Source organism: Linepithema humile, chromosome 2 (assembly GCF_040581485.1).
Source record: "Linepithema humile isolate Giens D197 chromosome 2, Lhum_UNIL_v1.0, whole genome shotgun sequence".
Taxonomy (NCBI): Eukaryota; Metazoa; Arthropoda; class Insecta; order Hymenoptera; family Formicidae; genus Linepithema; species Linepithema humile.
In genome coordinates this window covers 27,774,092-27,788,104 of record NC_090129.1, presented here as the reverse complement: position 1 = coordinate 27,788,104, position 14,013 = coordinate 27,774,092, and the positions used below count along the sequence as shown (strand labels likewise).

The 14,013-nt window shown below is 35.6% G+C and overlaps 1 protein-coding gene across 1 annotated transcript in view; it reads left to right on the top strand.

The window, feature by feature from the left end:
- The first annotated feature begins 4,040 nt into the window (after positions 1 to 4,040).
- Positions 4,041 to 14,013, top strand: part of LOC105679373 (uncharacterized) — a 129,033-nt gene continuing 119,060 nt past the window's right edge. The window contains exons 1-2 of the mRNA XM_067349512.1: positions 4,041 to 4,692; positions 6,581 to 6,916. Coding sequence (XP_067205613.1) covers positions 6,891 to 6,916 — 26 coding nt within the window. The 5' untranslated portion in view covers positions 4,041 to 4,692; positions 6,581 to 6,890. The remainder of the gene's footprint in view (positions 4,693 to 6,580; positions 6,917 to 14,013) is intronic.

Below are 14,013 nucleotides of genomic sequence, written 5' to 3'. Positions count from 1 at the left end.
AGAACATTATTAAAAAGATCTGTACAAGTCCATCCAAAAATCTAAAGAGCAAGATTGAAGTTATAATTATAAGTATTAATTATATATAATTAGTTATAAGGATATTAGTCATAAGAATATTGAATAACTAAACAATGCATTGAACAAATAAGTGACATAAGAATAACATAAGCAAAGGCTGATGAAATAATTTCACGAGAAATTAAGAGGCATCGACGAAAGAAAGTCGGCTTTGTCCAAGAAGTAACCAGACATTAATCTTATCCGCCGACTATCTTCTATAAACAAAAACGAGCTGCATATAAACTTCTAGCCAAACGATACTCCAAGAAGCCGACGTGACAATTAAAAATCTATGCGATACTCTCCAAGGCTTACTCCCCACCACAAGAAGACCAACGTACATCATCGCTCGCCGATCAGTACTCTTCCATCAGTCTCACTGTTAAGTCAGATTGTATTGTATATACTATTCTCTGCATTGTTCAGTTGAAATCTCAGAATTATCCAGTTTGTATTTAGCAGTGTGTAATATCTGCATTATTCATATTATTCATTGTATTTATAAGGCTTTGCTATTAATTAAAAAGAAGGTGAGTAGATTTAATCCACTTTATTATTTTATTCGTTTTCTTTCGCACGATAGATCATTACCTCCTGTATCCCTAGTAAACCCGGTGAATGCAGGGTGACTAAAAAATATAGAGGCATTTCAAATTTCGCGCTAATAGTCGATATTACAGAATTCTCTACACACGTCTAGTGACCAGACGTAACAAAAGTCTTGTCGATTGTTGGTAACATTGCCATAATTTGGCTCACAATCAGATTTAGCCATACAAAATTCGGATCATACAATATAACTATTAAACTTTTCCAAATTTTGGAGTCTAATTCTTAGACAAATTAGGTTAGAATCTAGCTTGTTTGTGGTAAAATTCTCAAATTGTATTTCTTCGGTTACCATCAACATTCACTTTGGCTTACTGCTTCTTACTCTAACCGTAATTCTTGTTGAAAAGCGTTAGTGTACAGTAAATTTTAGAGCTCAAACATAATGAAAAAAAAAGAAATACAAAGTTACATATAAAAAGTTAAAATAAAAATTCAATTTTAATATAAAATGCTATGCTTTTTTAAATTACTTCTTTTCTTCTTCTTTTAGTGATCTCTAATATTATATAAAGTGTTTATAAAATAGTTTTGGTTAAATTAACAACTAATTAACAATAAAAAAGTTTTTATACTCATACATTCTATTCATCTCTTTGTTTATATATTTTATTCATTTTTTTATTGTATTATCACCAGAGAGAAATTAGTTGAAAAAAATCTATTAAATTATAGTTATAAAAAGATTTGTGTTGAAAGAGAAAATTAGCTATAATGAGCTTTAAAAATAGATTTTTATTTGATTAATAGAATTAAACTGTTTAAAGAAAAATGACAGTAACAACAAAAAGTTAATGTCAATTAAAACAAGTGAGTAAACGTGAATTGGTAAGATAGAAAATATTATTTCTAAATGCTTAATTCTGCCAAGAATTTTCAGTATACATCATTATACAATTATTTTCATTATACAATTAGCTAAAAATAATGGTAATATCAAGTTAGTAAGACATTAATATAAGATAATTATAGAGTTAAACGAATAATTCATTATAATGTAAAAATTTTATGCATAAAATATTATTTTATTATTATGTAAACTAAAAATCTTTAATTCACTCAATCTTATAATGTTGTAAACAGAGTCAGATAAGATTCAAATTTCCACAACTCATTACAACTAAATTTCTTTTACAACTATTCGTGTAGCAGACACAAACTTTTTGGAACTGTGATTTAAAATAGTTTTTTTTTAAGTAAAAAATTGTACGTGAAGATCGCGCTTTTAATGTTTATTTCTAGTTAAAGCTTCTTAATAAAATATTTTTAAGATACTATCAGATGTATTTTGCGGCGCGCAAAATGCGCGTGAGAAATGCAGCGAATACGCGCTAACATCGTTTCATTTTTCAGTGGCTGCAAAAGTGGATACTTCATCGTGTCAGATTGCGAGTGTCGCCGCGGATTATTTGCATTATACGTCCCGTACGAGATTCTAACGACTTAATTTATGAAACGCAGCATCAAAAGATTATGCAGGTTTGTGCACGTCACGTCTGCGTACACACTTGTGTTTACTTCGCCGAATAATGATAGGCAAGACATGTTAATATTAAGAACGAGTAGAGAATCATAAAAATACCTACAAAAATGTATCCAAGAACAAACAATTCGAGTGCAGAAAAATATGGTAATCTATAATTAACTGCATCTAACATTGATTATGTGCATATTAAAATATAGCTAATTGTAATATAATTATGTTATGTTATAACATACCAGGTATGCTATATGCAACCTAGTATGCTAAGAGAATTAATACAATGTACAATTGCTGAAATATAAATATTATTATCTTTTTACACATATTATATAAATATAAAGTGTAACAAAGCATAATATTTTATTATTTTGTTAAAAATTAGTTAATTAAACGTTTCGATTACGGGTTCTTGCGAGCTGTCGTGACATCAACAACTGTAACAATGTGTTTATTTTTAATAATTCGATAAAATTAATTGCTTTAACAAAGGATTTATTTTTTTCAATTTGCATTCTCACCCTCTCTCTCTCTCTCTCTCTCTCTCTCTCTCTCTCTCTCTCTTTCCCATTTGCTCTTTGTTATTTTTTGCTATTTAATCCGTAACTTTTTGAGAATTTTTTTAAACCAAAATGTTACGGTTTTTTTTATTTATTGGAGAGCACTATGACAGAAATAACGTGAATAACGTTATGACCGTTCAAATCCTTGCGAGCGTCAAAACATCATGCTCGTTCGGGCTAAGCTTCTGATATGCTCGACAGGGCGACTGCACACGCATACATGACATCCAACGACGACAACGACGACGACAAAGGGTACGTACAATTTTATAAAGCGTCACGAGTGCTTTTCGTGAAAAAATCGGTGGAACCGGTTACACCCGCTCACCTTACGCTCTCGTGCACACGCGCGGCTGGCGTACACAGCCTACTTTACTGTTTACGCGAGAAACACGCGCAGGTGCGTATATATACGTGTGCATATCGTGTGTTCACAATGGCTGAATGGCGCAACATGAATCAATTCATGTATCAGCTGAAGAAATACAGGATACAGACTGACATTTTAAAATTTTGACACGTAAGTCTAAGCGAGTGACATTTTAAAGAGCTTTTGGAATCTCAAATAAACAACATTTTTTTGTCTCATAATTAAAACGTGGAAGAAAAGAATAATTTCAGTCTGAATCAGTATCTAAACTTACTAAAAGTTTATTAGCTGAAGTTTAAATGTAACAATTAATCACTACTAAATCTAATTTTTTTTAAATTTGCTTTGACTTCTTTACAAAATTTGAAATTGACATACATTTTGAGATTCTTTATTTATAGGTATACTGCTTAAAAGAAACTGACACAAAAAGTTGTCACATAGGAATAAGAATTATTTCAAATATAAAATTTACAAGTATAAATTAATAAACTGCACTCTAATACTAAAAATGTAAAAAAAAATTGATCATGTTCTTTCACAAAATCTTAATATAACATTGTTTTTTAGCTTGTTTTAATCAATATGATCTAAATTTGAAAAGAATTGCACTTGATTATATATACATATATAATTAAACTGTGTTTTCACAAATGTGTGTGTTTTTCGTTTAATATGCATTTGATGTATAAGATACAATTGTTAAATAATTTTAATCTGGCATTTCAACATATCTTTTAGATTTTTTTGTAAATTTAATTCAGATTTAAATACAATTCAATGTAAGATTATAAAAATTAACTTATTTCTTGGCGAAATGAGTTTACACGCTCGCTATTTAAATTCGAATTGTCGAGAATTAACTCATCATTTGTACTGTTCGATTGTCAGTGCGTACAAGTTGCAGGGTGCCGACTTGCAGACTACGAGCGTGAGCGCGACGATCAACGGTGTGGAGGCGGTCAGCCATCCAGTTGTGCCGCGACCACCGAGCGGTGTGTACGTATCGTGTTGCATCGTGTTCTCCGCAAATCAGTGGGAATGGAAGAAGAAAAGAGAGAAAGAGAGAAATCTGACCAAACATGTGAGCCTTTTCTCGGCGCGTAAAAACCAGAACGCATCGTGAGAAAGTGGCGGCATTCGAATGGCCAACTAAATCGTGTCTCTTCACTCACACATCTATCAAAATAAATCAAGTGTGGAAATCCGCATTTATACGAATGCATATGTCACACATCGAGGCACGCGACGTGAACACGTGAGTGAATATTCTGTACCCCAAACGTTTGCCGCGAGACGCGATTTGTTTACAGACTGCAGTGGCGCCGCAGCATAGCTTCCTCTTTTCCTTTCTCGATTTTTTTTGCATTCAGGCGGAAAGTTGAGAGTTGCACGAAACGCGAAGCATGATGCAGTGCCTCGCATCGACATTATCGCATCATCAATTTCGGCCTTTTCCGCGATTGATGCTTTATTAATTTTGTGCGCGTCTCTCTCGCGACGATAGCCAACTGATAGTCAACAAGATAGCCAACTGCGTCAAGTTGAAAGTCATCCTGTCATAAGACAAGCGTTCTGTATCACCTGTCGCCGAAGGAACCATACCGGTAAGGCAAAGGAAAATTTTTGTCCGATACGTTGGCTCTTTATCGCGCTCAACGGTCCACCGGCCTGTTTTGAAAAAGGCACGCGCGCCCGGCAGCTTCTTCTCATCCTGCGAAATTACATGCAGCGCGTGTCGCGGCGCGTTGCGGCTCCCGTTCGCCGGGCCCCGTCTAAGTAACAGTACTTCCTTGCGCTCAGTGGAATAAGCCTCTTTCCGTGGAACGGGACCCACCGCGCTCTCTTCCGCGCGCGCGCGCGCGCGCGAAAGCACCAGCTCCGCTCTTCTCTCTCTCTCTCTCTCGGCGTGGCGATCGTCCATCTTACTCGCGCTTCAATTCGGACGCTCGCCATCCCGTGCTATCGCGTCCGAAGCAGTCTGGCCGGTCGGAGACGGGGGAGCCTCGCGAAACCAGTCTTCGCGTACGTACGCACCGGACTCCTCAACCGGAGTGGAGGAGGCCTACGGTGCCTCCCGACGTAAACCAGCACCTTCCGCACCTGCTCGGCGACATACGAGGTTTTTCGGCAGCCGGCCAAAGGAGCATCGAACCATCGTTGAGAGAGACGTGATAGAGAGGTGAGAAGAAGGATTTTGCATCGATCGAATCGACGTTTCGAATCGACGATCTTCGATGTCGCGCGACAAACAGGTGATAAATTGATCGCAGATGTGTCAAGAATCAAGGCGCATTGAACATTGGCGTTATTCGCGTTCGGCGTCACATTCAGAGCTTTTCGAAGCGTCCTCGGGTTCGGAAAAGTTCGCGAAAGTATCCATACGATCGGTGCCAAAGTGCATAACTTTTCAAGTATACAATCGATTCATCGACCATGACATTTAACCAAGTTCTTTGGCTTCTGTGGGAGAGAAGAAAATCTAAGTTATCGTCAAGATAAATCTTTTTGCGTTCAATTAAGCAGTCATCGCGCGAGATTGACTCCCTTAAACAACAATGAAAAGCGTGTAGGTTAGGTTTGAATTGAAAGGAAAAAATTCATAATCTTCATTGAAACGCGCCAATTGTTGCACTATATAAATTTATTATACGTATATTTATTATGTGCAAAGGTGCTAGAGTATCATTTGTTTGAAAATTCAGTGAAAATTTGAAAATTCGATATAAAGCGTATTGATATATCACTTTGCGTACGCGACAGTTAGCGAACGTTGCCGGGCGAATCGAAGGCGAGCAAAGTGCTCGACATTTTATCATCGAAATTTATCGAAGTGGATAGCGGTCTCGTCTGATTTGCGTGGAGCGTAATACTTACGTCGACGTATGCGCAATATCCGAGTCAAATAAACACAGATGTAAACGCAAGTGACGTGCGAAGGCGATTTCGTAGTCGATGTGTAATCAACAGAACGCAGCAAGCATATTGATTTAAAATTTTAAGAATTTTAAGATAATCCAAGAATTTTGAGAAACTTCATAGAACAACGACAGAAGTAAAATATGTAAAAAGCGCGTAAATAAACGCTCTGCAAAATCCGAGATAGAGATAGAGATAGTTTGTGAGACCTTTCGCCGCTCGCGACCCAAGTTTCTCGGTCGTTCGCGAGTCCCACTGATCTAATTCACGTCACTCTTTTGCACCTCGTGATGCTTGGGTGAAGACGTCGATCGTTCATCGACTACATCTATTCGAGTATCAAGGGAAGGATCTCGGAACAGGATGATGCAAACGTATCAGCAATCTTCGCAAACGAAGAAATCTCTTAATTAAATTTTTGTGGGATAATTTATTTTTGCGCTTAGAAAAAAAAAACAGAGAGAAGATACAGAGAAGAGAACGTGCTATAACATCGGCAATATCGATTGTCTTATCGCGTAAGAAATTGAGTGACGCATCGCGAGTGTAGCTTCTTACAGTGTTTTATTTTTGCAGTCGGTGAAATCAATACGGTAATTTTCGTATAAGACATTAATGCGATCTGAATGCGGAAACATTGTGCGTCTATTCTTTTACATTTCGCGGATAGTCTCGTATTCTTGAGGTAACGCCGTCCAATTGATTCGGTTGTGACAAAGTGAATACGTTCGCGATATGAACTTTTCTCAGTGTTTTGATTTCGCGGCCAAGCATTGTGTAACCGATAGGTAGGATAGCAGTAAAGAGCGAGACAAGGAGGCGAAGGAGAAGCGCACGAAAGAAAGAAGATATCATTTGGAGCAAGAAGATACGAAGTTTATCGAAGATGAAGACCACACAGCGAGCTTTAAGGTGAGTCTACGTAAAAAAATACCAACAAGAATATTCCGCGATTGGTTTTCCGTATTCATGCTGCTTAATGATAACAGTACACACCGGCTATTTGTAACGAAGGCCCCGTTGTTCTGCCGCCTTAATGAACCGCACGTGCTGTTAAAAATATACAAGAATCAACTCGCAATTAGATGCCGCTCTTGCGAGCGAACGCGTGCTGATTTTTCTTACAACACGCTATCTCAAGCGATAAATTTTTTTCTCGCTTGTAATATCTAAAGTTTTTTATTGTGGTTAAAATGATTAGATTTTTAAGTTGCAAAAAAACGATTTTAGATTTTCTTTCGTCTGAAACAAATTTAGCGAGAGATATAGAGTATAAATATATTACAAATGCAAATATTATACATAAAATTATTTAACTAAAATGGAAAAGAATAAATATTTAAATTTTATATAATGTTATGAACAAACTGGCACTTCTAGGTTAAAAACATTTCCTCGTTAATTAATAGTTTTGAATAATTTATCACAAGTGTCAAATGGCACTTCTTTTATGTTAGACTCTGTTAATTCTGGAATTTCCTCATCATATGACTTGAAATCTAATTAGATAAGACTAATAATTAACAGATCTAAGAAAATTTACCAATATTGCATGCACGCCAATCTTAGACGCGTAATATAGTATAATAATGAGCAGCGCGCCCCGAGAAAGTCTCATTTTGATAATTATTTATTTTCGTTAAAACAAACTAGCCACGTCACGGTAATTGGCCGCCAATCAAAGTAATTGCACGCTGTTATATCGCTACAGTATAACACTCGCGAATGCAATGCCTATGGGGCTCAAGCATTATTCTTTGTTGCCGTATGTAGAATTTGACGCTTCTCTTATTGCGTAAGTTAATTTAAACACATTTAAAACGATTGATCGATCGTTCCACGGTTGCTTTTGATCATTTTTTTTTTATTCCGGACGTTTATTTCGCCGTATATCTCACCGGGCAGTTATGTCACTCATTCTTTTCTCTCTCTCTCTCTCTCTCTCTCTCTCTCTATAGAGATGATACTATCGTGGAGAGATATAAACGTCGATCGTTCACGAGGGAAATATTGGTGGCGATATAGAAGTCGGGATAGCTTAATACCTTAGATGCGTGAACGATGATAACTCTCTGTATCTCTGCATCTTTGCTTTTGCAAGAGAGACTCGTGATATATTTTATTACAATAATAAAATACGCAACGACTGCAGGAAACATGGGTAATAAAAGCTTTTTCTATTTTCGTTTTATTCTTGTTCTTGTCGCTTCAAATGCTAATTGCCAAAATGCCTTTCAGGAACTCTAGAACCATTCTTTAGAAGCACCACCTCTATTAATTATATCCAAGTTCTGAAAATCAGTTGTTCGCTTCACAAAGATTAATATTCTGCTGACAGAGACGGACAGATCTCATTACGAAAGAATACTTTTAGCGAAAGCCCCGCCTTGTAATTACGTGCAAATCCATTGATTCGTTTACAACTCGCGGCGATGTTATTAGTAAATATATGAGCTACCGTCGCAATCCCAAGGCTATTATTAAATGTCATGTCAGCGAAATTCGATGCGGATCGGAAGGATTCGAATCGAATATAAATTCAGTAAGCTCAGATTTCAATGCTATAAATATTGAAAATTATCTTTGTGATTAGTGAAATTGGAAATATAATGCAATTGACGTTAGATACATTTACTACACCTTGTATAAGCGTCGAAAATTGAACTCACCAATATGGAATATGGTTCTGCAATATCGAGAAATTAGCGAATATTACTTGATCGACTTATTACATGATTTTGATAAAAGTATCGAATCCTAAGACTACAAACTATATAATACAAATGAAACAACATTACTCTGCATTATTATTATTGATTCTCTAATATTTGAGTATTGTACTGCTAGTTTACATGAATTTTTAGGCAATTTATCTATCGGCGCAAACTCCGAGACCCAATTTGATTTAGATTTCTGATAAGATTCGCGAGATACGACTGAAAAGTAGCGATTGAGCCTAATCGGACCGCGAACTCGGATACGATACGGCAAACAGCGCTGCGGGCGGCGGGTATATATGTAAATGTCACGTTTCCAGCTCCGCTGTTGGCGGCTTTGCATCGAAAATGTCAGGTGGCGAATGACGACTCGACTCCGGCTCGGCTCGGCTCGATTGTCCTCGTTTGACTCGCGGCTGTAACATGCGGTACACCTGCGCGGCAAATTGAAATGCTAATTTGAAAGATGGTGTATGGGCGCACCGACTAACCGTCTCTAGCTTCCTCCTGCCGAACAAATTCTACTTTGTCTTTTTTTTTTTAATAAAAACAAAGTGGCCATTGGCGCGAGTGAGAATTTCGACGTGCTTCGATAAGCCGTGGTAGTTACGATCCATTGTTAATACTGCGAAAGCCGCATGGGTTTGCATCGATTACGATTGTTGGAAAGCCGGTGTATGCATTTAAAAAAAAAACCGATATCACCCATTGTTATTGTTTTCCTGGCAATTTTGTTCGCAACTGATACTCTGAGCAATGCTTTTGTACAAAATGGAATAGTTGAAGAAATCTCGTTTATACATTTGTGAAGTATTTTATAGAGATGTCTCTTTTTTCCAAACATAGCATTCTAAAAAAGTAATTCCATATGTTGCCTTTAGATTTTAGAGCGTAAAAATAAATTAGAAACAATTTAATTAAGTCTTTAATGGAACATTTGGTATTATTTTTACAGTTGATTAGGATGTAAAAATTGGCATTATTTGTAATAATTTCATTATTGAATCAATGACGTATAGTTAGCTAAAACTAAAATTGTACACATTTCACGTCTCCGAATTGTTATTTATGTTATTTATTAAAGTGATATTAAAAGTTATTGAATTACTTAAGAATGACTATGAGAAAAGAATAAGAAGAAAAGATTTATTTTTTTTTATAAATTATCTATTTTTTATATGATACAATATCTTCAATTTGATATAAATACATTATGAAATTGAAAAGGGACGCTATACAATAATCAACGAGCAATGATTGCGGTTTTTTATTTTGAATTGGAAAGCGATATTTCAGCGGCTAATCCGAACGCAAAATCGATTCGTCACTAAGAAATAGAAAGTAAGAAAAATTTTGAACAAGAATGACAGCCATCTCAATGATCATTCAACGGCGCTGAAAAAGCATCGTCGAAAAGCGCTGACGAATCTTCTTAATTGTGCCGTGGAAAAAAATCTGATTTCTATTTCTATTCGTGCACGGCGGAGTCAGGTTTCACAGAACTTTCCAGTATATCGCAATTTTTTCTCAAGACAATAAAGTCAATTTCGAAGAATCCGATATCGCTTCCGTGTTTGATGTTCCTCGTGACAGGTGCGCCAGTTATCGTATTTTGATGAAGAATACATTGATTAATGCTGATTCTACTTTTTATCTTTATATAGAACATTGAAATCCAGGGATGAACCATTGACTAAAAATTGAGAATTCTTGCTAATATATAATAATAGATATTTTGTATGCAGAATATGACAACATTCTTCTCTTAAAATCAAAGAATTTATCAGGTAACCAACAGAGTTCATGTGGCTTTTCATAAAGTTTATTATCAGCAAAATTGCATGAACTTTGCAGGTTATCTGATAGAATCACATTATTTTGCATCAGCTGATGATGTCGATAACTTTTACGAGTAGGTTTTTTATACTAGCAGCACTCTTTGACATTATCATATATAAAATACATGCTTCCTTTTTTTATGCTTCACTTTTTTTAGAGTAGAGATTTGCGTTTTTTGCTACACGAGTATTTTCTCAAGCACGCACGAGATAACATTCCTCATTGCTCGTTAAAATATGGATACTACATATTTACTATATGAATAATTAGTTTATTGTACATATGAAATAATAAGAATACAGTTAACAACATGATAATTGCCTTTATTCGAATTGAATATGATATTTGGCTACACCACAACAATTAATCAAACAAATTTATCATTTCACTTATTAATATTCATATACCATTAATTAATTTTATGCGTCACGCGGAGATATTATTTTATCCGTTGATAGAGAAATAAATACAGCATAATGTAATAGTGATCATTATAATAAACCGATATAAACTCTGTTTACTAAAATTATCGGAAAATGAGACCCATGCGAAAACCGAGTTTGAAGTTAAACCAAGTTGAAAGTTAAACAAGTAATTGTAAATATTAGTACATGCTGCATTTGTGCATGCAAAGGACCTCGCACGATTCTTATGAGAAAACGGATCTTGTGACAAAGACTTTCAAAAGCCTGTAACTCAAAAACTGTCTGTTGGAAAGTTTTGTGCTCATTGAGTTTTTTGATCAGAGATAAGAACTAGAACACAAAACTGTAATCATATCACAAATTCAGACAATTTGACCGGAAAAGTTTTCCTTCAAGAATCGTGCTGGGTCTTTTATATTCAAATTTAATGTGCTAACCTGGTAACATATTAATTATTATACGAATTAATCGATCGAATACATTTTGTCATCGATTATATAATTTTATTCTTCGCGTGTTTCGCATAAGATTGCATCGATTCTCTCGCCAGGAGCCTTTAACGAAAGGAAACGGTAACGCTCAATTAAGCAGTAGTCTTTAATTAACGCGGGAATCTGTAGGCTATTGTGGGATCGATTGCAAGATATGGTACGTGACGGTAACTTTCTTTTCTTCTTTCGAGAAAATAAAGCCTCCTAGAGAAGTTCTCGCGACGACAGCTTCTTCGCTTCTGTCTTTCGTGCTCGCACACGCAAACGAGCAATCTAATTAAATCATTTCAATTAGGATTAGTCGGCTATTGTGCTCCTTCAGAAATCGAGAAAAATTTTCCTTCGAGTTCCGAGTTGAGAAAACGCTCTATAATTAATTAACAGAAAGCTGGCATCTTCGCTACCGAGACTGCACGCGAGATGTGCAATGTTTTTTGCTGTAAACTTGTCGCAATTAAATTTTGAAATCAATATTGCTTCAATAATTGCAGACTTTTTGCTCTATGTACGCGGTATAATTCTCGTTAGATCTCTGAATGCTCGTCGAGAGTAAAAATGCATACAAATTTGTTGTGTATTTTTGTGTATACGCCGATTAAAATGACGGGCGATTGCCGGAACGTATTATTTACCGCAAGTATTTGCGACTAACGACGTTGAGTCAATCGCTATACACCGAAACCGGTATAATCTGAGTACACGTTTCGATGCCATAGACACGAACGCGCGGTATTTTCCATTAAATGTAGCATGTTAAAGATTTGGCTCATCGAAATCTCAAATTGATTAAAACACAGTTGTTGCGCTCGTGTCCGTACGTGACGACCTTCGCGTGGCCTCCAAACATCGTCCAGCTCGCTGGTTTTGAGTGCCAGATTACTCTGCATCAAATGAATAAATAAATTTGTACAACACTACGCAAAACTTCTCCCAAAATTACAATATTATTGTAGTTTTGAACGATTATAGAAATTTTGTTAATAGAAGAAAAATATAATAAACACTTTATTGTTGAAATGCTGTTATCTTTCTCTCATAGGTAATATTTTTATTTAACTTGCGCAAAAAAACTTTATCTCTCATAGGACAGCGTATGTATCAAGCGTACAAAGTCCGATTGAAAAAAGAAATGCCAGTGTTTGCTAGACTTCGCATCGAACTCGCGGCGATATCAGCAGGATGTAATATAGGTGCGCAAAAACACGTGCACGCGCGATAACATTGTTTTCACGTTACATTTAAAGCCACATGGTCTTATAATGTTTATCCGTGGACGAATTAGTACTTGAGTCACGAATGACTCACGTACTTTTCAACACGGTATCTCTTGGCAAAAAAAATTACACACAACGAGTTTCGCGTTTGCATAAAATCTACAACGATTTATGGCGCAATGTTTTTAAAACGTTCGCGTTGCTATATGATAACTTTTTTTGCTTCCTTATCTTCTTTGAGCATGTTACGATAATGCGAGTTTTGCTGCTGCACGATGATTTCGAATTTTGATGTCTAATTGAGTTAAAAAAAGGACCGTCTTTAAAGTTTAGATGCTTAGAGCATTATTCGTTAATAAAATAAAATATGTCGGCTATAAAAATTTATTTTATCGTACTTTTAAGGAGACTCTACAAAAGTATCACTTATAATATAAATTATGTAATTTAATGTTTGAACGTGGGTTATTAAAACTCTATTTCTCTTATCTTCTCATATTTTATTTCGGACGCGCAGATGGCAACATTTTCTTTATTTTTCCGGAGGGTGTTGATAAATAATGAACAGTACAAAAGAGTCGATATTTCGTTGAGTGGTTGGACACGGATAAAATAATAGCAAAAAGTTGAGAGCTATGAAAAAATTTATGAAATCCAGTTTATGAAACATTTTCAGCGCACATTACATTCAAGTAAATTTATAATTTTCAGCATTTGATATTTGATATTCAATACTCAAAGCAAATACTTATTGAAATAAACTGATAATGGAAACAATTATTAACTTATATTCTTAAAACTTTAATTAGAGCTAAATTTGTTAAACTGATTAAATGAATTTATAACTAATTCCACTGGTTTCAAGTATTTGAATAAATTGAGCATTTTATACATAAATTTTCTCCAAGATAGAATTTAGATTTTATAATAATTATTATTATAAATGCTAAATTGCCATTAATAGTGGCAACACAAGTTCTGATGCAAAATTGCTACGACCAGAGGAAAGATGTATCATATGTCTGTGTTTCATAGACTATGAGAAGGCCTTTGACAGAGTGCAACATCACAGGCTTATGGAGGTTCTCAGAAAAACTGATATAGATACAAAAGACATCCAATGTATTGAAAGCTTATATTGGAATCAAAAGGCACAAATCAAGGTTGACTGACAGGAAACCAACGCAGTCAAATCTGCAGAGGCGTTCGACAGGGATGTGTTCTCTCACCCCTTCTCTTCAACCTATACTCTGAGATTATTTTCCAAGAGGCGCTCGGGGACATTGAGAAGGAGATCAATGGATGGTCAATGGAGAATGGCTG